Here is a 25,874-nt window from a genome sequence, read left to right on the forward strand (position 1 = left end):
TCAGGCAAGATGCTTCCCAGATGCCTGCCTACGAACTCTGAATCGAACTCCCCGGTATGAGAACAAGCACGTCAAACTCGCAGGAATGAGTCTTTTACCTTGGAGAAAGCAACCTGACACTGCCGCTCAGCCCAAAGCACGCATCTAGGGCAGGATTCGGAGCACCGAACCCGAGACTGCCTTGCACAAAGGACCCACTCCCCTCTCCTCACAGGGGAAGAGGATAATGGATTAGAAGCGCCTGGAGAAAAGTACCTGCTGAAGCCAAAAAAAAAAAAAAAAAAAAAAAAAAAAAAAGGCAGCTCACAGTTCAGTTTACAACACAGATTTTTATCAGTTCATTAAGAAGTTGGGCATAAGCCAGGCTTTCACACCATTCCATAGGCCTTCTAATGAATTAGTACAGTTTGGACCACAAAATTTACCTCAAAAATAAACCTTTTTTCCTGAGGACACAGTATTTGGATGACACAAGACTACAGAGTCCACATAGCTAGGAACCGTATGTTTATTTGCAAGAGAGACTTATTTCTACATTGAAGGCCAACTTCTTGCACCTTCATTCTCTGTTAACACAGGGAAAGATCTCATTTACAGATCTTAGGAACACTCGCTAAGCACAGACGGCAGGTGCCTCCTAATTAAGCTGGTGATATTCCAGTCACTGCTGCTGGTGAGACTGTGACCAAAGAGGGACCACAACAGCCCACGGCAAACTCAGTGATGAAACAGCCGAAGATTGGTGTGAATGAGAGTTATCCCCAGCTCATTGCAAGCTTCGATCACAACCTCGTCGGCAGCCGAGCCAGATGGGGCAGCGATGAACTGTACTCCGCTCTGAACAAAGACAGAGATAAGTGGAAGGATTAGAGGACAGAAAACCAAAATCCCCCTGAAAAGGAGCTGGCAGCCCCAGTCCTTCATCCACATCCCACCATACTAAGTGTTGAACAAACAAAGGCTTCCATTGCCCAAAGCCATTCACAGGGGAGTTCCTCATGTGAGCAGTCAGTTCTCTCCACAGCTCAGAAAGAAGAGTAAAATGGTTCCTCTGGAAGCAATAGGCTTTGTCGTGATACACTTAAACGGTTTAATAAACTTTAATCCTCTATTCACCCCAAATCAACAAACTGAGCAATGGCTGGATAATTGCTATCCATCTGAGACCAGTAACCACGAGAAACATCCTTCCCAGGATGCGCTCTTCTAGCCAGCAGTGCAGAGCAGAGACATTCCTCAGCAGTCCGCACAAAATTAAAACGAAAAGCCCGGGCTGCGCAGACATTTCCTTGGAGTCACCCTGACGTCCTGGCCCTGCCATGACCTTACCCGTTTAGCTCTGTCGACGTTATCCCTAAAAGGGAAGAACGCATCGGAGCTGAGGGAGACAGCAGTCAGCTTGGCAATCCACTGCTTCTTCTCCGCTTCCGTTAATTGCGCAGGCACCTCTTCAAACATCGCCTGCCATTTCACCAGGTCTTCATCCTGCGAGAAGAAAAAGAGCCAGCTCAGCCCCAAAGCACGGACTCCTGGCAGTCCCCTGCCAGGAGCACTCAAGGATGACTGATGACGGCATCCCTCTGGCACCCAGCTCAGCTGTGCTTTCTGCTCCCACAGCTCTGCTGCTGGGAGCTTCATACCAGGGATTTTAAAATCCCAAGTGGTGGTGGGAACACATTGCCACCATCACCTCTTTTTGCATCCTTTTAACTCCTTTCCTTCCTCTCCTCACCCCAGGGCTTGAGAGATTCCTTCTCCCCCTCCCGCTTTAATTCCAAGATGCTCTGCTTGGCCTGCCTGCAGTATGCTGCTCTGTGTAAATGCCAGCACACGCAAACAGGATCTGGTAGATGACTTAACACATGACAAACAGCAGCTTGGTTTATGATTCACCTTCTGAAGCAGCAACTGCTCCAGTTCTTACCCCCTTAAACAAGCAACCGCTCACAGAGATGATTCACGAGGTCCCCAATCCAGCTCTTGGCTTTCGATACTTAAAAAGGACATACTATTTTCTTGTCTCACTATTGCTTGTAACAGGGAGGTCAGAGGGACTCTGAGAATCCAAAATGCCACACAAGTAAAGAGCACCATGCGAGAAGGGAAGGACAGCTTGCCCCGACAGGGCAGTGAGTTGAAACGTTAACTGTAGCTTTAACCCTTCCTTACTGCTGGGGGGAACTATCAGATGAAACCAACTGCACACCAAAGCGCAGGGCAGGTTCCAGTGCCGGGTGCAGTATCGGAAGGGCGTATCAGGACACTTTGCCACTGGGCCATTAAGTGACCTTGGAGAAGTCACCATCCTGGGCCATGGCCACTTGATCCCCCAGCTCTTGGGATCATCCATTGCTGACACCCACGCACAAAACTCAAGCCAGGCTTAAGTACTACGTAAAGACTTTGTTTCGCAGGAGCTGGGCTCTCCAGGGAAACCTCTCAGCCAGCCCTTACCTCACCAATGGTCCCAGTGACATACTGATCAATGGCGTTGGAGATCTCTGCTCTCTTCACACCCGCTTTGAACTTCATGGAGAGCACGCGTGGGTGGTGCCGGAGCCACCAGTTGTTTGCCTTGTCACCAGCCAGACGCGTGCAGTGGATCCGGGACTGCTGGCCGGCTCCAATACCTATGACCTGAAGCATACAGATACAAAGCACAATCACACACAATCACACCTTGCTGCACAGACATCACAGTCAGAGCTGCATTCCAGCCAAGCAATTAGGAAAGACCTCCCACAAATTAGCTGCTCCTCACTGAAGCAGAGAAAGAGTGTAGGTAATCAGCGAGGAAAACTTTGAAAATACCTGCATCCCCAATTCCGTAAATTAGTTACAGGGTCAGCTCTCTGCACTGCTAACTTCCACGGCTCTGCTGAGCTGACAGTCGCTCTGAGGACACTACGTTCTTTCATCCTCATAAATAACACAGCCCCAGCCATCGGAGTCAAACTGTTAACCTCAGGAGAGTGATACAATTATGGCTTTTGTTTAAGGCAAAATTGTTGGTTGTAGAAACAAATGTGACTGCTAAGAGATGGTAGGCTGCCTACCTGTTCTTGAAAAGGGCACTTCAGTTAGAGGATTAAAGTCTGAGCCCGGGTCACCCAAACACCATCATCTTTCCTGGTGGGCCAGGCATACACAGCTTTAACAGATCAACTGTGATATGTAGTGGATTACGGGGCAGTTTGTCTGTCAAGGCTGAGAAAGGAGTAAATCCACTGCTCAATCAGGAAGGCTGGTCAGCAGGAATTGTCAAGGCCCTGGAGCTACCAACACATTTCCTACTCTGCCATCTGCCAGAGTCCAGGATTTTTAAAATAGCTGCTGCTAACCTTATTTAATAGCACTTGTGCATGATGTCAAACAGACCAGGTGCTTCCAGAAGCAAAATCCAAAAGGTGATTTTTTTCCCTCAAGGAAGCTGCTATGAAAATGCGGTATTTGCTCAGTTTCCATTTGCTTTTATCAGACCACTTTCTTTGAAGTTCTCATCAGACACATTCAACCTCTGTCAATTTTTTCAGGTACACTATAGATTAAAATATGTAGAGACTCTTTGGAGTCCGGTGGTCAGGTAACTCTGCAAGCCATTTGTCACAGTTCAATGCACAATGCAAACAAGCTCCTGCATCCCGTCTGGGTTGGTGCAAACTCACACTGGAGACAAAGGCAACTCTTAGGTGCTGACACCACTGAAAATTGAATGTGGCTGGAGTTGTCTTGGTTACCGGACACTGGCAGAACAACCCCTGCAGATATGGTCTGCCTCCAGTCACAACTGGCAAGTACAAGGGACTGAGCTGAGGTCTCTTGGGCTCCAGACTGTCTGCTGTCCCTCAGCTTTGCCTCTGCCATGACAGTATGCCAGGCACACAAAGGCCAGACCTAGCCACCACTCGGGCTGGTAACTTTTCTCCACGGCTTTCAGAGCTGTGGGTCCTGCTTTCCAAAGAGAGCTCCTGCCATTTCAAACCAGAGATCTGAGAGAAAACAAGTCTCTCTCCCATAATTTCCTCCTCCTATGAAGCCACAGCTGAACTGTTCACCAGACTTCGCATGGGGGACTGCTCCAGGGACACTGTGTTGAGGCTAGCAGTTCTGGCCAATGTCTCAGAGTTTCCAGCTCATACTGAAACAGATGGTAAAGCTATAAGTCAAAGGCTGCCCTCAAAGGAATGAATCATTTGTCTTCTCATTCATCAAAACACAGTGACTTCACCTCTTACCAGAACCATAAAACATGCTGCTGGATACTATTCCCCCAAGGAGCAAATGAAAGACTTGGGCTGCTATCTAATATCATCTGCTCAGCTATAACTGAAGTCATCAGTGCTTAATAAACCAACAAGGACATCAGTATTATCATAAATACTAAATAGATGCCAAGTTTCTCATGGCTTAGTGACACCTTCCCCCCCACAAACGGTCCTAATGTCCAGCCTCTGCTCTCATGTCCACCCTGTTTAACCTTCAAACTTGCAGGGGACCCTGCATCTCAAGGGAGCTCAACGCCAGCTGCACATAGGTATATTGTCTCTTCCACAGAGGTTCTTCCTTTCTCCCTGGACAAAGGAGAGGGCTTAAAATAGTCATACACTGCACGCCATTAACTGTCACCCAGCCCTTAAGAGTGGGCCTAGCAAGCCAGGCTAGGCTAAGGCAGAAATTTTTAGCTGGGGATGCAGATGGTGGAGAGTACTGGACAGACTGCTGGTAGCAGGGGCCAAAATACTATGAAACATTCCCAAGTTTCTAAAAAATGTGATGTCACGTGCCAGAAGTGCAATGTCCTCTGCCCTTTCCCAGCCAGAATGGTGCCTCATCTTCATCTCGTCCTTGTGAGCTGTGGCCTTGCACTCCTGTGATGGAACTGGCTAGTCTGCTGCAAGCCCTGGCCTTCAGCCAGCAAGGGCAATAGTACTGGAGAAAGTGTTTCCAGGCCAATGTAGCCCCAAACACACACAGCTCCTTCATGGACACATTAGAAATCAAGCTCTCCTACCTGTCAGCACCCAAGTACCCTTCTCAAAAAGAGCGTTTTCCTTTTCTCTATGAGCTACTCAAAATATTTTAGAATTTTTGTGACCTAAATTTTGTCAAAAGATGCATAACTGAACTTTGGCTCATATTCCACAACTCCGAAATGGCAGGAACTTCGTACTTCAGTTAAACAAAGCAATGTATCCTGTAAACTCTTCATAGGCATTCCCAAATCTACAGAGATATTAATCTGTAACACATGGAACTGTTTTTATAATGGCTTAACGGGCAAGAGAATATAAAAGCTGCTCCTCTGTGCCTCCTTCTGATGAGCCCACATTGTTCTAGAAGGAAGTTCACAGTTACAGCCTGGGAAGAACGTGCTGATAAGATGCACTTCACTGGAAAATGGTGATCCAGGGAAAGCAAAATCCTTTTTTGTAGGAAAATGTGTTTTGATGCAACACTGCTGGGGAAGATTTCTTCAGTCTAGCCTGGAATTTCTGGTCTAAAGAGGAGAAATCAGAAGGTTGAGCTTCTGCTTAAGGCAAACTATAGCCTTGTACCCGAATCTCTCTTCACGTTGGCCTGTCTGAATGTACCTATTCTCCCCCTTTTTCACTTCGTGTTTCTCCCTCTTTTCCTTCTTCCTACACCTCGTCTCTCCCTTCCTCAAATGTTGGCTTTCTCCCATACGAAAACACAGCTGAAATCTCAAAATCCTCCACAAAGGAATCCCTCCCTCTCTATTTTCTGCCTATTTTCTACACAAAAATTAAGTTTCTTTCAGAGTTTAATCTCCTGGGAATCAAAAAGTGCTTAAGCAGAGCCTATTAAGTGTGAGGAGTGAAAGGAGACAGTAATACAGGGTGAGTAGAAAAATCACTTAATAAAAAAAAAGCTTGGGTGAAAATTGAGAACTACTTGACCAAAACACTTCGGCTCACAGGAGAGCCAAACATGCCCCATAGCTGGAATACTGTGCAAAAGCACAGAGTGGACAAGATGGATAATGCCCAAAGGATCCTTGCAAAATGATCCAGATCGGCCTGGATTTACTCAGATTTATCCTGAATGATGAGTGAAAACAGAAACCCTAAATACATTTGGAATTATTAAAAAAAAAAAAAAAAAAAATCAAATAAAGGACTTCACAATTGGGAAGACAAACAAACAATGAAGTAACCGACAAATGTTTGCACCTTTGGTGGAAAACAGCAAGGTAGATTAACAGGTTTGTCTTATCCTACTGTGCAGAGAATAAAGGAAGAGAATAATTTTAAATTGCTAATTTAAAACACGATGGTATCATTAAAGAAAGTGTAAATCAACATGTTACAGACTGGCTTTGCTGTGCTGAAAGTCAGACAAAACAAGTGAAAGTGTTTATTGCAATTAGTGGCAGCTGGCTTCCTGCAAATTAAGTGCCACTCCAGTCCATAAATGCTTCCTCCCGCTCCATGCTTCCTAGAACTTATTAACACAAGCACCAGCCCTTGCTGGAGTGGCCAATCCACTCACGAACCCAACGAAGCCAAGCTATCAAAAACATCCTGGATGTCTGACACACAAGAGTTTTGCTAGGCAACGGGGATGCTGTGAGGCTGAAGTAACCCCTGGAAAACCAAAAGCAATGGAACTGAAAGAAAGCTGGACTTCCCAGGCTTGGCTCATATAACCCAAAATAAGTCAGATCCTGGAAAAGCATTTTAAGTGTAACCGTCTGGAAGTTACCTTCCATCTCTGGTTCTTGATTTGTGCTATTTTCTGGTTTGCACCCAAATATTCCTGTACACATCTGACGGTATGTCTTGGTAGGCGATATGACGAGTAGTTAGTTCTGCACAGCATTGTCAAGAAGAATCTGAGCTAATCACTACCTTAGTAAGACTGGTTTTCAGTGGACCTTATTTCCTTCCCCATCTGTACCTTAAGAACAATAGTCTCAATACTTAACAGTCTGGGGAAGCTTTTAGAGATTTTAAAACCAGAAGGGAGCTCCTACCTGAGCTCCTCCATCACTACCTATAGCATGCCACACTGCTGTTCCTGCACTTGGAATATAATGAGTCTCCTAAGGAAGACACTAAGCTTTGATTTGAAGAACCCAACAGATTCACCACCTCCTTGAATAAGTGATTGTAATGGCTGCTGACCTATACTGTTAAAAAAAGTCACTTGTTTCTTAGTGCAGTACACAGACCTCTGATCTTGGCCTTCCCTGTCACATATACAACAAACCAAGACAATGCACATTTGTATTTGATTAAAATATATGCCTGCAAATATGCAAAACATCACTGAAGCCCAGCTAGTTAAATCCCTGCCTGCACACACTGCTTTTCACTCCTCCCTCATGCCTTCTCCCTTCCATATGGTACATGCATTACCACACACATTTCAGAAACATCTGCAGCACCACGTTAAGTCCAGACTTGCCAAAGCACTGGGGAAACTGCTGCTGTAATAAGGGAAAAGGAGCAAAGATAGTGACACCTTTGTTCTGAGGCTACGAGAACTAACACTCTTGAGTACAGAGAACCATTTAAAAGCAAGGAAAAAAACCCCAAAGCTGAATAAAAGAAAAATGCCAGACCTCCAGAGACATGTTTTCAAGAACCATACAGCACACAACCCCAGAAAGTACTGTGAGACAGTGCTGCAATGTTTTCAGGTTGTAACAACAATCTGACTAATGCAGATGAGTACCAATGCAAAAAGGACAGCATTGCAGTTCATTCACAGTCTGTACCTGCAGGGTACACTGTTTGGCCCATTTTGCTGATTTATGATGTACCACAGCTCAAGATCAAAAACATTCTTTGTCTTTTTCTTCTGTATTTTTTTAAAATAATCCAGGCCTAATGAAAAGTTACAATGGAGAGCAGAGAACGAGCTGAACAGTGGCATTGTGAGAATGAGTCGCCGGGCAAATATAGAATTTTTAATACATTTACAACAACTTCTGGATAACTGATTTAAGCTGAACACCTAATTATAACTTGGAAATAAGGGATTTTTTTTTAAATTCAAGATTCATATATCAACTACACATTTGACAATGCCCCTGTAAATCCCAACATCCATCATAAGCTTTTAAAAAAATCAGGCACAACAGAAGATTTGTAATGCCCCAAAGGGGAAAAAAGAAAGCACATCCCATCTTTCTAATGTAAAAAATGAAAACAAAACTAAGAACCACTTGGACAGTCAGAATCCAGCTGTGAAAACTACTGTCATTTCCTAAGGCTCTATACAGACTACAACATATGTACATGCCCTCAAAAAATGATATAAAAGGACAGAGTAGTTAGAAAGAAATGACTCAAGGCCAAACTTGCAGAAGCACATCAGAGCTTTTCCAACCCTATCATTGAAAGAGCCAGCCCTGTCATTACCATGAAAAAATTACACCGAGGTTTTGAAGCAGCCTTTTGAGAAACACAGGTTTAGCTACTGTTCTGCATGGCACTGTCTAGGGCAGTTCATCTGTACCTGTTTAATAGCTTCCTGTACGCTAAACGATTTTAAAACTCAAGCCTGACAAAAGCACTCTCTGACCAGCTTGGCTGTGAAAGCACGCTCCACGGAGCTGCCTGATTTGGTTACCTGCCCATCCTTGGCGTAGCAAACTGAATTGGACTGGGTATATTTGACAGCGATGCTGGCAACAATCAGGTCTCGGACAGCAGACTCAGGCAGCTGAAACGAAACGCTATTGTCAACGGCCCATCCTAACAACCATGACTAGCCAACTGGCTAGTCATCTGCAAACCCCCAAAGCCATCACAAGTACTGTATCATAGAGAGGGAAAACAAGGTAACTAAAAATATCCTGTTTTGTTCAATTACCAGCAAATTTTGTTTAGATTAAAAACTGTAAATGATTGGTTTGGCAGGTATTCTCATAGCTCACAGGGATAAGACTCAATCTTACCAGGTCAAGAGGGCTCTATCACTGACTCTAAGCCTGCAAAGTCTTCTGTATTTGCTCACTGTCATCAGATGTGCTCGTAGTCAAAAAGCTAAGCACATGCTTAAGTACACACAGGACCACAACAATAATAATAGTTCCCAATATCTGCATTAAACATTATTTTTAAGTCCATTCCATTACTAATTTATTAAAATGATTTTTATTACCTCAATGTCTGAACTTGCTTCTGAGCCCATGACTAATCACGTGCTCATTAACATCTGTTTTTTAATGAGAACAAGATCAGAGACAAAGAAATAATTGATAACTTTCTGATGATGTGAACTCTAAATGATGAGCCGTATCAGCAAGACCAGAGTTTATACAATGGACTGTACACAAAAAGGGAGAAGTAAACAGTGAGTCAGAGTGAGATCACAATGGATCCTTAGCACATGGCTGTCTCACCATAAGAAATTACACACGGTAGCTTCTTATTTCTAAGAAATACAAATATTTTGGTAGTTGGAGATAAAGGGCAAGGTCCAGCTCCTCTTATCTGTGCAAGGAATCAAAACAAAGGCAAACTACCCTGAGTTACCCAAGTATATTTGGTCCAGAAAGTTTGCTGCCTTGTTTTGTTAAAAGCCAGTTAAATCTCATTAAAATACTTCAAGGGCTCTTAAAATAGAAGAGTGATGACTTTCTTGATGAAAGCACACCAGTTCATTCCACCAGTCTTCAAGCTCATTTATCTTCTGACACTTACGTTTTTATTCTTTGTAACAATGTTCTTGAACAATGACCGGTCGATGACTGCATTGTTCCTCTTCTGCATCAGATGCAATCCATAGAGGGTTCGAATCTCACTGTCATCTGGCTCATAATGGGGATCCATCTAAAAGCCAAAGGACAGGCCAATAAAACAGTCAGAGCAATTCAGAGCCAACATCCAGTAATAGCTTAGGTTAAAACACATTATCTAAAGAATCCAAAAGAACTGTTTATAGAAAGCAATGTCAAATCATCAGAAGTAATTAAAATTAACTGGAGCAGCAAGGACTCAACAGCACCAAGTGACATTTACAGCATGAAGAGAGGTAATGCAGTTTAGATGTTTATATACAAATGTCCATGTTGCGAGCCACAAAAACCTACAAAGCCTTCCAGTCTTTCACAGAAAGGGGAAAACAACTGCACAGAGTCTTCCACAGGAAGGTAGAAATATTCTGAGTTGCTTCGTACATGCCTCAAGGTACAACTCCCAACCCTCTTTGACATGAAAGAAAACAGTGAATGCCATCATTTCCAGAGATGCACTCTCTTGGGGCACATTTCCAAACAAGCATGCAGCACAGTTAATTTACACCAGTGTAAGGGGTAAAGTTAAATGGAACTGTTAAACTGCATTCGGGTCTACCCATGCATGGGTTTATTTAGAATTTTGGTAGCCCCAGTTCAGGTTATTGACACATGAAGTAAACCAGATTAAGGCTACCAGCTCTAAATAGGAGTGTGCACACGCTTTATGTGGTTTCCCTAATCCATATAAATTTGTTCAGATCAACTTCCCTTAGCATCCCTCTGCAGACAGGCCCTGAAGATACAGGCTTAACCAATATGACCTCATCCTTGCAAAGCTAACTGAATTCAGGAGGTAATCAGCTGCCAAGATTGTCTTCAATTTCATTCCTTCTTGCCTGAAGCTCCTGAGCCATCTTCTACAGCTCCCCCTAGTAGTAACACTACAATTGCAACTTCAGCTAAGCCTTGGATTTTCTTTTTCTAATGTTATAGTAAAGTTCTCTGCTCGTTTGTCTCTCCAAGTCAGGCAGAAATAGGACCTGTTTGGCTGCTCTGACAGCATTATGTAATCCGTTAGTCATGTTCACCAAAACTGGACGATTTTGAAGTCCCAACAATCACTGAGGAAACTAGGAAGGCAACCTGACGCTGACTTGACCACGCTATGTTAATATTCCTTGACAAGCATCCTGGTTGCAGTATGTAAAGGTGCAACATCCCCAGTCCAAACTCTGCCTGTCCTGCTGTCTTCATCGCTGACTACTAAACACTGCTTTACAAATACCACGTGCCCAGACAAGGCTTCCCCCAATGATACACTACACGTGCTTCTCTACTGCCAAGACTCACAACATCACTGAGGCACTATATCTTAGATATAAAGAATTCAGGGAGGACACAAATTCAGCAAAAGTCAGAGGAAAGCTGGCAAAGAGTGGAAAGAGAGCAGAGAAATTCTGTTTCTTTGAAATACTCTTGCTGGTTCACAGGTTTAATTACTTTAAATCCACATCACTTTGAAAGCCAAGGAAGGCATTATGAAAATACTCTGCTCTAGGACTACAGGCTAAACGTGACCACAACACTGCTGGTGGAATTCCGGTTCATACAGGAATCCCCAAAGACCCAGAGGAAACGCTTCCATGCACTGCAGGGGTGCCTGGATTAGCCCCCCAGCTATTTGGACACAAATGTCTGTGAAAAGCAGGTACAGAAAAAGCAGCAGAGGGTTATAGCTGAGCAGGAGTACAAACCTGGAGGACACAGTAACCACCATTCTTCTTTTTGGCAAGGATTTTGAGAGCTTCTTCCTCATAGCCAGGAGCTACCACACCATCAGATACCTGTAACACATACAGATTTCAGCTTCCAGGGGGGGCGGTGGGCGGGAAGAGGGGGGACTAATACCAAAAACTCCACCTGCCATTTCCAGAAAGGCATTGAAGGCACACCTCTTGGGGGTCTGTCTGTACCGTACAATACCAAAGGCAATATTACAACATTGGGTTCAGTCCTGGAAACAGCAGAGCACTATAAGCTCTTAGCAGGAGTTAGTAAAAAATACCCCACCATCACTTTAAGCAGAATGGAACTAATAACTAATATCCCCCTCCAGGGGGAAACAGCTCCTGCACGGCATCGCCACTTTTCTCAGCCCTAACAGTAAATATGGCTTAAAAAACCCAAAATCCTTATTTCAACAGTGACACTCTTGATGAGACAAAAATATTGGCAAAAGAGCTGTTAACAGCATTGAAACTGCGAAGATGACTTTACACATCAGTGCCATGAAGTGATACACACCTTTCACATTCTTATCCTACAATGTGGGTGGGGCTTTTTTTTTTTTTAGTATACCAAATGTTATCCTCACAAACGAGTCAAATGTGCTCTTTCATTTGTTTGAAAAGAAGTCTCCAACGTACAAGACAGCCCTTTGCATTGTGCCTTCTCCCTCTCAAAAAAATTGTAAGCAACGTATAACGGGATGAAGGAGTTTGGTAAAGCATTAACTCCCAGTTGTTTAACCCTGTATTTAAACTAGTGACTCGTGCAATGCAGTCAGCTATGGAGTTAACATTGAATCCAGCAAAGTAAAAAGTGCAGCCCGGAAAGTGGCTGAGCCTACACATAACTTGTATCAACTGGCAGGTAGCAATCTACATCCACATTCCTGCCTCGGGCAAGAGGCTGGCCATCAGCTCTCCGGTCCTCTATTGTTCCGATTACAGCCTTCAACCAGATACTTGTGACAGCGTAATCAGGGTTCATTTCCTGAGGCCTACTCGGAGGCAAAGGTTTGCAATCATCTCTCGGAAAGCAGCATTTCAAGCACTGCTATTTCACAAGCTCTCGCACACAGCCAGGTTTTAACTGGTAGGAAGAAAAATGGATCAAAAGATACATGTAAATTCTGCACTCCGGATACCAAATTACACAAATGGATCAATAGTCTGCAGTAAAATGAGTGAAATTCAAATAGAATGGCCGTTACAAACCAGTGACTCCATCTAGTGTGATTCTTCTTTTTACGCTTGAATGATTTGCTGCTGTTTAACTAACCTCTCTGGAAATAATCTTGGCAGTAGCCACATCGCAGATATCAGACAGGGCAATAAAGTCACCAAAAGACGACATCCGATCAGCACCTGCAAAATCATATTTTTAGTAACTTATCAAACTATAGCATAATACAAAGAAAAGTCTTTGCTCCTACAATCCAGTCAACTTCCATGAGAGCTAATAATTTAATCCCACAGGAAAAAAAAAAAAAAAAAAGGCCACGTAAGAGCAACAAGGATGAAAAATCCTACCTCAAACACATGCACCTTTAAATATTCCCATAGTTCAGATACTCTTCCTTCTTCACTGAATTTGTCAAAGCTCTAACTCTGTAATGACTACCTCCATTACCGCAAGCAGCTCTGCTGTAGCCGTGGTGGCAAGAGGACAAGGAGAGGCAAGGAACATACAGAAAAATTTTAGATGGGAGACAGTTGGAAAAAGAGGAAAGCTTTTAGATGCCTATGCTCCCATCTGGCTTTTCCTGCAAGAAACCAGACCCAGAAATGTAGCTAAAAGCAATTTATTTATTTATTTTTAAATAGATATTCTCTATATTTAATGGCATAGCTAAGGTGAACTCAGCTCCCATCACGGATGCTCTACTACTTAGCAAGGTCAATTCTTCTGTCCCTGCCATTCTAAAGATTTTTCTACCAATCGTGCAATAGTTTTCTGAGGGCAATGTTCAAAGGTGGTCTTTAAAGTGGTGAAAAATGAACCCAAGCCAATGTGCCCCTTATTAAGTAAGTTTGCTTTGTTTTCTATAATCTGTGCAGATTTTCTAGGAATGCCATGGAAAACGAGAGAATTGGCAAAGTATCTCAGCTAAGCAGAGGAAGCTATTTTTATTTACTTATTTTTAGCTTTTTTTGTGAGCTCTGCAGTACAAAAGCATTAAAAAACTACCCACCAAATACCACACAGAAACATTTCTACTCAAGTCAAGTATTCCTGAGCACCCCATCTGCACTGGAAGGCTGAGTGTGCCACCAACACAGCTGTTTCTCCAGATCCTTTAGCCAAAACCACACGGATTTATATATGTGTGTATGTGTATACACATTTAAATTAAAAAAAAAAAACCCAAAACAAAAAAAGAAAAATCTCTACAGGTCTTCTATATACACATCAAGGAACAGAATCCAAAACAGTTTTAGCCTCTTTGAAACAATATACAAGGTCTGCTCACTTGGAGAACAATTTTTGATAGGCAGTCAGTTCATTTAGTCAGATCCTTACGGAGAAAAACCCTACAGAGGAGGAGTACAGTGCAAAGGGAAGAGCCTGCAAAGTGCTAAGCATGCTGCTCAGGTGGTGAGAATTAAGCTCAGCTCTTTGGACATGCTAGTTTATTCCTGGGCTTCTCACCTCTGCTTCGTGCGTAGGCAGACGCTAAGGGCGTTAAGGTCTTGTGGAAGTCATGCACCATGCAGACTTGTGCCTCCTCTTCGCTGAGAGGTATTCCAACAGCAGCACCTAGTGGGAAATACAAGCCAGGGCACTCAAACCAGAACCTCTTGCTGGTCCCTGCCCCTGGGACCTCCCCAAACTGTCAGGGTAAGGGACACAGATACACCACTGGCAGGGCTTGCCAAAAGCCATAGTCCGTTCAAAGAGAAAAGCATGGCAACAAGGAGCCACCCTACCTGCAGGACTGACGTGTTTGAAGGAGGCTGCAGCAGGAATGCCTAATGCCTGCTTGAGTTCCTTCACCAGCTGCCAGGCATTGAGAGCATCACACAGGTTGATGAACCCTGGAGAGCCATTCACCACTGCAAACACAGCACACAAATAGACACATTAAAGCGGGCAGACCCCTCTCCCCAGAGTCTGGAGAGCAAGCAGAAGAGATTTCTCCCACCAAGAACTGAAATCACTACAAATTGTTCTTGTTAAATGATCCTGGCTCCTCAGCAACTGGTTAAGTGCCCTGACAAGCTTCAGTGACTTGTGAGGAATGCACAGGCTTGAGACCTAGGAGATGCAAATACAATTCTCTTCCCTACCAGAAGCTGCTGATAGGACCTTGGAGGAAGACACACACTGACCCCATGCACCTCCCCTCTTGTGAAAGGGGAACAAAAAAAGAACATTCCCCTTATGTTCTTTGAGTTCTTCAACTGGCAGCCATTTGGAACAAGAGCCATATCTTTCTGAGGGAGCTTACCAGAGCTTGATTTTGACCAAGGTGCATAGGCAGAGCTGTCAGGGAAGAACACAAAAAGCACATCCCCTGCTCCCTAGCAGGTAGATTTCTTTACAAATCTAGTAAATAAATTTCATATAGCGACCTCTCAAGAACAAGAGTAGCCAGACTTTCTTTCTCTCCAAAACAGGGGTTTCCCTCACTGCAACAATGCTGTGATGAGTGGCACATCCTGTGAAATGGCAGAGACAGACACCAGACCTGTGCCAAATTCTTGCGAGTGAGACTAGTATCCCTTCCCTCTGCCACCACTAGCAGAAACAGCATTCTAGAAAACTAAGGTAATAAAACTCTGCTCAAAACATCACAGAAAAAAAAGAACAAAACCCATTCAAACCTAGAGAAGAACAGCTTGGTTTCTAGACGGAGTAAATGGTGACACAAAAAGATTGGGAAGACACTAAATAAGGAAAATGGGAAGTAGCAAAGCATCTTCAAAGGATGACAAGGTTTTCCTTTGCAAAATCTGGATCTGATGTCAAGCAGACAGTGCACCATGTAAATCTGCTCAAAGTGTCTTCAGTGTGGACACACAATCCTACACCAACAGAGAACATGGAGCTACAATAAGTCTTGTGGGGGTCAGCAGACAAGCTTTTCTGTCTCACACAGCTCAACCTTTTAATTGCAAACCTAGTGCCACTCAGTAATAAAGTAGTCGTTACGGCACTGCTGGCCATCCCTTGGACTAAGGTACATGATGGTATTTTAGTTTTAAAGACAACCGGCAGACGTGCCCAACCACCTTCTTTCCTAGCTATCCCAGAACTCCCTTTTGGCCAGCACGGCCTAGGCCTCACCTGTCAGGGGAAGTTTGGATCTCATGGTGTAGAGCTGCGCAGGACTCTGGTGAGGATTCATGCCGTACCTCAGGGGCAGCTGGGACACCCCCTTGCTGTACTCTTTCCTAAAGTAGTCAGAGATGGCTGCATCGTACTGAGCAGTGTGGGTGAAAGCCTGGGGACAGAATGAGGGACACCTGTCAACTTACAAACATCAACTTGCAAAGGATTTGGTGTTTAAAGAAGTGAATGAATGAAAGGCAAACGAGTCTGGCCTAGCCCTTCACTGCAAGCAAACACGACCAACCTTCAGTGCAAGGTGACGCCTGGTTTCCATGGAAGTGTCTTTGTCCCTTGACGTCGCCATCTCTTTAGCTACTGCAGAGTAGTCTGCAGGGTCACACACAACTGTCACGCGAGCATGGTTCTTGGCAGCTGCCCGCAGCAAGGCAACTCCTCCTGCAAGAGAAGGATGGAGGCATGAAGCACTTCCCCTCTGGACACAGCATAATCAAGAGCCACATCTGAGGCCAAGAAGGGACATGCACCAATCAATCATTTGTGCCAGTTGAATGTGCCCCCCCCCCCCCCCTCCAGCAAGAAGGGACGGTAAGAGTGCTCTTCAAAATGCACAAGGCCAGCGAGTTTGACTCAGTCCACTGGTGAAGGTGCACACGGATTGACCTTTGCAGACACAGGCAGAGCTGCAGTGGCAAGGAAACAGGTCATGGGCTGCGACAAGCAACTGGGGCAAGGATGTCTTCAAGCGGCACAGCCACATCCTGAAGACGGCTGTCTCCACATATCGCTTAAGCACCATCCTCTGCAACACCGGGCTGGGGAGGGGTCTATAGGAAGATTTACTTCTACGCTGCCAAGCAACAGAGGTTCCCAAATCTCTCTGCAAATATTAATGAATCCTGCCCAGGTCCTCTGTGTAAGATAAAATGCCATGCTTCCCCCTTAAATGTGACTCTGCACAGCTATTACAACACTTTAAATCATACAAGATACTAGGCTGTTGCAAAGGAAAAGTAGAGGCTGGCACTGCTACATGCAGAGTGAGTATTACTCCATAAAACATTTAATAGAGAGCTCTGCTGGGCATCATTTGGACTAAACTACTGCAAGAAAATTCCGTCCCAGTCCAACCTCATGGCACAAAACTGTGCCTGTACTGTTCACAAGCTGCTAAGCAGAGATGCTGCAGTGAAGGAACGGCAAGCCTTCTGGGGTTAATAACTAGCAGGAAGAGCAAAACTGCTGATGATACAGGCGTCCATGCTTCTAAACTCAGGTCCAAACTACTCTTCCACATATGCAAACCAACCTCTTTCCTTGTAACGGCTTCCTGCAGTGAAGTTTTCAGCAATCCCCAGAGCACTTTCAGCGGTTCAGCTTTTTCTCTCCAAAGCTCATGGGTTTTATTTTTATTACGCTGCCAGAGGCTGCAAAAGAGGTTTAATCGGCTCTCCGTGTTTCAGTAGGAAGCATGCTCCACCTGGCCTTTCCTAGCACAGCCTTCTACAGTACATCAGGCTCCTTCTTTTGGGCAGTGCATGACTTGCCCACCTGTGCAGCACGGCTTGCCAGCGTGTTACAACGGCCACTTGCCATTTTAATTGTAGGTCTGCTTAAAAGCAATGAGATTTACCCAACTATGCTTTCAGTCTGCTCCTTGCAACTCCTGAGCTCTTTAGCAGACTTCCTTTATGTGTATGCAAGGCCACCAAACAAAAAGAAAAGAAGTGAGACCACTTAGAGATCAGAACCATCAAGTCTGCCTGGAGAATAGATTTGCTCTCCCTTTAACTTACCAATATCAATCTTTTCCACTGCCTCTTGTACAGTGACATCTGGAGAAGACACGGTCTTCACAAAGGGGTAGAGGTTACACACTACAACTCTGAGAATTGAGGGGAAAAGCAGGGTTATTCAGTAAGAAACAAAAATGCCAAACTGGGCTTGGCAAGCACAAGATACCACCAGTGTTTTCACAGTCTTGTCTCTCAGATCAGGGAGCAACATAAAATCCTGTAGCCAAGGCTTCTTTCTCCAAAAGACTTAAGAGACAGTGGTGTTCAGCCAAAGGCCAAGTGATGGTACAATGCATTATGAAATTTAACTGAACTCTGTGCATTAAACAATGTTACAGCAGATAGAACCACAATTTACAGAAGTTAGTTTAAAGGAAGAGTTTCTTCAAATACATGGGCCTGTATTTAAACGTTTAGTGATTTTGGTGCACAACTTGAGCCATTTCAAAGGACTTCAAAGCAGGCTCTCAGCAGTACTGAAAATAGGCATCCACCAACTTTCGTAAGAGAGTAAGCACCAAGGGCAACGTCCATTGCAAACAAAGTACAATCAATCTGATTTTCCACAACTTTTCCAAGAGCAGAAAACGACCTAGGTATCACCTTCTGGACTTTTAAAATACCAACAGCATATGAAACCCGAGTGCACAGCCTCGATCCCATAAAGCCTCTGTAGCACATGAAAGCAGGGGGGAGAATTGACTTTCCCCTCTCAAGGTAAGACTGGACCTTACTGGAATTAGTTTTTTGATCTGATCTGTAATAAGTCACAGTTTGTATTCCAGAAAGCATGAAGTAGTAACTTGCCCTGTTCCATCCTACCAGTGCCACATGAACTGTAGTGAAAGGAGGTATCTGTTTTGACCTTCACAATGTTTTTAATCCAACAGAATGAATTTACTCTCTTGATCTGAATATATGAAGGTATCTAACACCAATGCACGCCCAGCATTGGCAGCGAACTGCTGTGATGCATACACTTGTGTCCAACTTTTAATATTCCTTTGTTTCCACACTGTGTGATGAACTCAAGCAGAAGGGATGATCAGCTTCCAGTATGGTTTTCAGAACCCCCTATGTCTCTAAATTTCTTATGATGTCTTTTATTGTCTGTTCTATTTCTAATACCACCTCCCCCCAATCCATTCATGCTCCTGACCCGTTGCAAACCATCAGGAATCTGTGGACTTTAACACTGCTAATGCTTTTATCTGTGGAAATCAATATAATCAATATCAAGGTTTCCTACCTTGACTTGGGTATGTAAATTTTATGCAACTATGCGAAGACACTCCTGCTGAGGATCAGCTCCTTCTGCTTTATGTAAGACAACCCACATCCAAATAATCACTCCGGATGCAAGTGCACTATAAGTCACTGATGTAAAGGCATGTTACTCCCCCTGCGATTCAGCAGAGCCTGCTTTAATATGCAGTGTACTCTGAAGAGCCACCACTGCTGAGCCATCTATGAGGATTCCTGTGGTTTTAAATTTCAGGTTTTCAAATTCAGCCTGGAAATCCATCCATCCTAGGCACATCAGTTTTTAAAAGTAATTTTAAAAGCTAAGATGCATTCCGGCCCAATCACCACAATCAAACTATACCTCCCATCCTGGCTATACCTACAATTTACTATGTTCAATTCAGCCATTCATTTCCAAACCAGGAGCTACCCACTGACATAGAATTGGTCACTCAAAATCACTAGTTAGATGTTAAAACCAATTAGTTAAACATAGTCCCAAACTGCCCTGGGGGAGTGTACTGAGTAAATATATCATAACAAAACCAGAAAAAAATCTTTGGTACATTAGTGCACAAACTGTGTTACTTCAGTTTCTGGCTGCAGCTCACTTGCTCTCATGATGGCTCTCAGAAAGTAAGCGTTCTGTCTGTTATCTGTGTGTTTTCTGTCTGTACAAACGATGCGTGTTCCTGACCTGCTTTCCACATCTACTCTTTATTTATGTGTTGAAACTCAGTAAACATTATGCAAATATCAAAGGGTATATTTACTAAGCAAGTATTTCAAAATCAGGAATTGTCATCTGATCAGACACCCAGAGCCAAGTTGAGGGGAGACACACCAGCTTCTAAAGCACTGAATTCAACTTTGCAAGAAGCGTACTGTGGCCCAACATTGACTAAATGTAAAGTGCCAAAAGTCCCAGATAACCAGAAGAAATTAAAACCTCTGCTCCCTGTGGAAACCACAATGTAACTTTCTTGTTTTAGTTTTCTCTTACTACCAGTGATGAAGATGCATCTGTACAAAATTGTATTTTTAAAAACATAGTATCTCCTGACAGGGAAAAGGAAGGAGATTGCAGATCTTCTCGTGTGCAGACGTTACAATCCCTACCGCTCCCATTCGCTGGTGCTGACTGGTCTCCAATGGTGATTTTTGATTACTGATTAATTGCATCATGTCCCCCAACATTTACCTTACAAGGCTGAAATCCTGTTTGTTCATATCAGCATTATCTTCTGGAATATTGCGAGCCAAGATGCCTAGTTACAAAAAACAGTACATCTTTATTAAAAAAAGAACTGAATCACCAAAAAACATTTTTTGAATTCAACATCTTCCTTCAGACTGTGCTTTTCCTCAGAGACTTTCTATCATAAACTTTCTGATTCTAGTTCAAACAACAGTCCTCAGCCCCTGCTCCTCTACCCTATTCCATTTTACTGACTCTTTGGCTGTTCAAATTCCATACCAACAGGTTTTTTTTCCCCAATGCTAAATCCTAGAGCATTCCAAGTGCTGAACAGCAACCTCAAAAATGTACTTTATAAGGACTCAGTTGCTACCCTTAAAACACCAAAACTGTCATTAAGGAGTTCATGGAGAGGAAAAGGGCACCTGCCGCTCATCAGCCAACACCACACAAAGCCTACGAAACAACAGAAGCAAGAGAGGCTGTGCCTCTAGCTGAGCAGTGTAGGTGGCTGGCTTGGGTCTAGGAACTCAGGAGAAACACGCAGGTGACTGGCTGGCACAGAGTAAGCAACAGCACAATCGTGGGTTCAAGGCTGTCAGAGGAGATTGTCTCCAGCTCTCAGGTATGATGGGCAACAGGTTCCATTCAAGGGATCTCAAGCACAGTAACAGGAGATGAAAAAGCAGATGGGTTAATGTGCAGATTGACCAATTATCAGACATCTTCCTTGCTGAAGAGGAGCCAGGGAATATCGGAGCATGCAGAAATCACCCACTAAGGACTATGCTGTCGTGTTCCTTATGCTGCACACCAGATTCATCCACAGGTTAAATTCAGTGGAGCTCTCTGCCTGAACAGGTCTGAAATTGACTCTGCAAAGAATATGCAAAGGCATTTACAGAGAAGCCCTGTTACTTGTAGCCCTGGGGAGGAAAAGCTCTGATAACTGCATAGATGCCAGCATAGCAACAGAGGAAGTAATTCAGCCACCATGCGCTTCTCCACCCTGTGCTTTTCACCCCTCCTGCTGCTGCTAGAGCAAATCTGTTCTCATTACTCAGTTCTTCCACACAACCCTTAAAAAAGACACCTGTCAACCCCTTCTTCCCACCCTCACTGCCCATTGGTTTCTCTTTTAGGCCGAAAATACATTAGCAGAAACATACCAGCATGGACTGCAGGATGAAGGGTTTTCACACGTCCACCTAACATCTCAGGGAACCCTGTCAGGTCCGAAACATCTCTGCTCAACGAGAAAACATAACATAACAATAGATGTGCCATACTAACTTTATCTATAAGTTGAATGTTTATTATTCCCATCAGGGAAGTAATTTAGATCTACTGGCAATGCTGGTTTTACTGGAAGGAGATTTAAACCCTAGGAGTTTTGAAGGCAGCAAGGGACAGGGGAATTAAACTTAGCTTTCTTTTGATCCATCTGTTAAAAAAAGTATCACCACCTTTCCCTCAGTGACAGAAGGAGTGTAGAGGGAAAACACATGCATGATTCCTCTAAACTTCAGTATCTTGTATCTCAGTAAGAACGCAACATATGGAAGGTATATTACTAAACTGCTAGGAAAAAACCTATGCTGAGTGACAGACTAGGATACATCCTTCTTACGGAAGGCTGGGAAGTAGTTCTGATATGAGGCATTCTACATTAAGACAGATCTGACTGTTTTTATTATGGTTGGCATCTGTCAACTAGTTAGCAAAATGCTGCTAGGTACAGGATTAGTAGAAACAGCCAAAATGTTGGTTTAATGCTCCCTCACTCTTCACAAGATGGTGATCTATGTCTTAAGCAAAAGCTACATCTGACAGAAGACAGAAAGGACACTGCTTTCTAAGAAGTGACCCAAACCAAAAAATTGTATAAATTTCACTACAAAACCCCCCTATGCCAAAGGGGCAACAACTGCTTTTGCCATGAATGGAAACAAAGTTCATGGGTCACACTCAACTAAGCAGTACGGTTTTTTCTCGAATACACTGAAATAACCAAGATAAGCAAATCCCAAGTCAACATGGTTTATAGAGAGAGTGGAAGACCATGCTCAGGAGAAGCAATACCTCAGTACTCTTCTTCCCAGCTTAGCCAAAACATTAAAGTTTTACCACTCCCCGTGACTGTTTATGATGGTAAGGGAACAATAAATTGGAGAGGGAAGGGGAAATGTGACCACCCTTTGCTTCAGGCTTCACTGATAGCACAGCCAAGCAAAGAAGTTGGAGAGACATGACCAAGTGCTAGATAACAGCGAGGACAGGGAGCTCTGAAGGCGGTGCATATTCATACTGATGCACCCCAGTGGCCTACCATTGCATTCACTGGAAGCAAAAAAAGGAGTCAGAGTCACCTGTCCTGCCAAATAATTGACAGATTTTTCATCACTGTACTGGAAACAATTTTTATGTGGCCAGAGCTGGGTTTTTTTAATCACAGCATGGACAAAACTAAAATAAAGACAACTGATTGTCTCATGGGAAAAAAGCTGGCTGAAGGCAGACAAGGCATCATCTCTAACACAATGTGCCTGACATCTCTCTGTGTGCTGACCTGCACAGTAACACTCTTTGGCCTCAGTCAACCAACTTCTGGCCAAGAAGGTTCTGAAGTTTGCTTTGGGGTACATTTTTTTTGGCAGGGAAGACCCGCTTTCAGACCAGTTTTCAATCATTTTTTGCTCACAAATGGAGAAAACAATTTAAGCAACCTCAGGACCCAAATGAGCATTTTTGGTGGAGATGTATAGGGAAGCGTCTGTACCTGACAGGCAAGCCAGCATCTCTCAGGGATTTGGCTGTTCCTCCAGAGGCAATTAAACCCAGGCCAAGAGCATTCAGACTCTTTGCAAATTCCACCAGGCTGGTCTTGTCAGAGACGCTGAGTAAAGCTAACAGGTGGGAAGAGCAGAAATATTTTGGTTTTAAAAGTGGAACAGAGAAAGAAAACAACAGGATTAAGAGGCGGAAGCCTTTATAAGTTCTATAACTTCCGAATCTTCTCTGATGTGAGGTAAGGCATTGCCTACCAAGGAGGTGACTGGGCAGGGGAGGGCATTGCTGACCACCAGCGCCTCACGCTTCCCCCCCCCCCGCCCCCCCCAAGCCAGACAGTTTCGTCTCCCGCCCTCCCACCGCCGCCGGGTCGGCGGCTGCGCTCCGGGGAGCGCGTCCCGCCGGCGGGAAGAGGCAGCGCTCCCACTGCTGCCCGAGGGCTCCAAACGGGGGACATCCCCTCACCGTCGTTCCCACTCCTCTTCCCCCCCAGGAGTTCAAACCCCTCTTTCACACAGCGGCGGCTGCCGACCAGCTCGGATCGAAGCCAAGGTATAACCAGCCCGGAGGGAAAGAAGAGCCCTCACACACACACACACACACCCCCCCTCAGGGCACGGGAACTACCGGGTTGGAAGCGGCGGCCCCGCTCTGAGGCGAGCGGCACGCGGCCGCCCTTCGCCTTCCGGGGCCGCCCTGTTTAGCTGAACCCAGCAGCCAGGCAATACGCCTCAGCCCAGCGGCCATTTCGGGGCCCGGCGAGAGGGCAGCCCCCCCCCCCCCCCCACATTTCACCCCCCCAACCCCCCGGCGGCGCCAACGGCTGCGACCGGTCGTCGCTGCCGCCACCACAGCGGGCGGGCGCTCGCAGCCCACCCCAGGCTGCCGGGGCCTCGCCGCCCCCGCATTACCGAGCTGCTGCCGGGCGGCCATGGCGCCGTCGGTGGGTGCGGGCTGGCGGCGGCGGGGAGGCAGGAGGGCGGGGAGAGAAAAGGAGCGAGCGGCGGCGGCGCGGCGGGATTTGGGTGCCCGCTGCACCGGGGCGGGGGGGGGCGGGAGCCTGAGGGGCCGGCCCGGACGGGGCGGGGAAAGGAGGGGGAGGCGGTAGGGTGCTAACGTGGGTGTGCAACGCACGTGGTGGCCGTGAGCGCGTGTGCAAGCGGCGCGTGCGGGAGCGGGGCGTGGGCGTGCGCACTGCGTGGACGGCAGCGCGGTGCGCGAGGCACGTGTGTGTGTGTGTGGAAGGCACGTGTGTGTTCAGTGTACCTGCGTGTGTAACCCTGGGCGTGCAGTGCCCGGAGAAGTTGCGGGTGCCCCAGTGTTGGAAGTGTTCTCTGTGCGACGCGTGTGTGCAGTGCACATGGGTGTCCGGTGTGCACGGGTGTGCAGCATCTGCGGTGCTGCACGTGCGTAGCGCACATGTGGATGTGCAGCGCATGTATGTGCGCATACGTACATGCACTGTACATGTTGCGCGTGTGTGCACGTACAGCAACGCGTGTGGATGTGCGCAGCGTGTTGGCATGGGGGAAAGGCATGCAAACAGGCAGCAGTGCTGGGGTGAGGAAGGGGGTGCCCCCCCATGGAGGGAGGTACAGGAGGGCAGCCCTCCCTTTGCCCCGTCTGGGCTGCAGCTGGTGGTGGCCCCGCTCGCCAGGTCCCTGTGGGGACAGGGTGGGTGGCCACAAGCATGGTACATGCAGGCCAAGCACCTTCAGGCCAGGGTGCAGGGTTTTCTCGGGCTCTTTAGTGACAGGAAACTCAGCTTACTGGGGAGGTGAAAAATGACGTGTAGGTGAGGCAATACCTCACTGCAGTGAAAGGTGGTGCAATAAGGACAATTAATTTTTTGCAGAAATACTCACTGGAATTTCATCTGTGGAAAATCCTCTCTCAGAGCTTACAATCTACCAACAAGCAGGGGCAAAGACAAAACACTTGTTTACCAAGTCTGAGGTAAAAAATTAAGCTTGCAAATAGTAAAATGATGCTTTTCTTCCTTCTATTTTTTATTTTTCTCTGTAAGGGGAATTAACGCAGGGAGCTTTTGTCCCCTACAGGCCTCCAGATTTCCTGGAACTCCTTGCAAAAGAGTTTTTCTTGTTTTCATTCTAGCTTGTCGTTGACAGGTAGCACTGACAGAACACGTTGGTTTTAACATCACTGGTTAAAATCTCCGCTGCGCCCTTGTACACCCCAGCAGGGTTAAAGTGCAGCAGTGGGACAGCAGCACCTCATGCTGCTTTGCAGGTAGAGAGCTCTGCAGTTAATTTGCAGCACAACCCCTGGCCATCACCCTGCCAGTGTTTGCACGAGGCCTCTCCGTGGCTGTCCTGTCACTTCAGCAGCACGCAGTCAGTGCTGCCACTCCCAGCGGGTAGCATTGCCCAGTAAAATGCCAAAAGTTTTGCAGGTATCAGGTCCAGCAAGCTGGGACCTGGTTGCCTTTGTATAACATGCACATCCCTGACACGTGTTACCTCTGGGGTGGTGGGGGCCTGGTATATGGGTTTTGAATTGGGTCCTTAAGCAATAAAGCCAGCATGGGCAGGCCCCTGAGACATCCCCGCATACTTCTCTTGTGTTTTCATTGTCCGTATAGGTGTTCACTGTACACTTGCAGCTCCCGGAGCAGGCAGACTGCATTAGTCTCTCCACTTTCATTAAAAAAGAACAAATAAACGAAAGTTTCTAGATCTTGCAGACAAAAAGCTGAGAAGTGCAAAACAAGTGCAACTGGAAGGCCCAGAAACTTGGCTGTTCTGATTTGTGAATCTCTGGGCTTGGGCAGTATTGTCTGTGCAAGAAAGAGTCAAGCAAGAAATACTAAACACACTAAATAAACCCAGTATATGTATTACTCTTAGTAGCAGCTAGTGACAAGCAGTAATAAATTACCGTTCAGAAGTGTGGCTGGGGCCAAATGAAAATATACTGTTAAGTGAGCACTATCATTATGAAAATTCACACCTTTGAGAGAATAAAAGTTGTACAAAGAGTACAGATCTGTACAGCTGAGGTGGGCTTTGGGGATGATTAATGTATGTGAAAATGAAAAATT

The 25,874-nt window shown here is 45.3% G+C and overlaps 1 protein-coding gene across 1 annotated transcript; it reads right to left on the reverse strand.

Annotated features, from left to right (window-relative positions):
* Positions 1–308: 308 nt before the first annotated feature.
* Positions 309–23,773, reverse strand: ATIC (5-aminoimidazole-4-carboxamide ribonucleotide formyltransferase/IMP cyclohydrolase). The gene is made up of 16 exons (XM_050899836.1): positions 23,725–23,773; positions 22,803–22,929; positions 21,193–21,269; positions 20,027–20,093; positions 17,581–17,669; positions 16,071–16,222; positions 15,782–15,938; positions 14,422–14,547; positions 14,144–14,251; positions 12,773–12,858; positions 11,464–11,553; positions 9,675–9,803; positions 8,599–8,691; positions 2,455–2,637; positions 1,330–1,485; positions 309–837 (listed from the first exon to the last, which is right to left on the reverse strand). The coding sequence occupies exons 1-16, from the start codon at positions 23,744–23,746 to the stop codon at positions 718–720; spliced, it is 1,782 nt and encodes a 593-aa protein (XP_050755793.1). The 5' UTR covers positions 23,747–23,773; the 3' UTR covers positions 309–717.
* Between the last annotated feature and the right edge of the window lie 2,101 nt (positions 23,774–25,874).

This window comes from Gymnogyps californianus, chromosome 7 (assembly GCF_018139145.2).
Source record: "Gymnogyps californianus isolate 813 chromosome 7, ASM1813914v2, whole genome shotgun sequence".
Taxonomy (NCBI): Eukaryota; Metazoa; Chordata; class Aves; order Accipitriformes; family Cathartidae; genus Gymnogyps; species Gymnogyps californianus.

Coding starts and splice junctions, on each gene's coding strand:
- ATIC (XM_050899836.1), bottom strand. CDS start 23,746: ATGGCCGCCCGGCAGCAGCTCG. Junction 1,486..2,454: donor TCACTGGGACCATTGGTGAG/GTAAGGGCTGGC, acceptor TTCTTCTCGCAG/GATGAAGACCTGGTGAAATG. Junction 838..1,329: donor ACGTCGACAGAGCTAAACGG/GTAAGGTCATGG, acceptor GTCTTTGTTCAG/AGCGGAGTACAGTTCATCGC.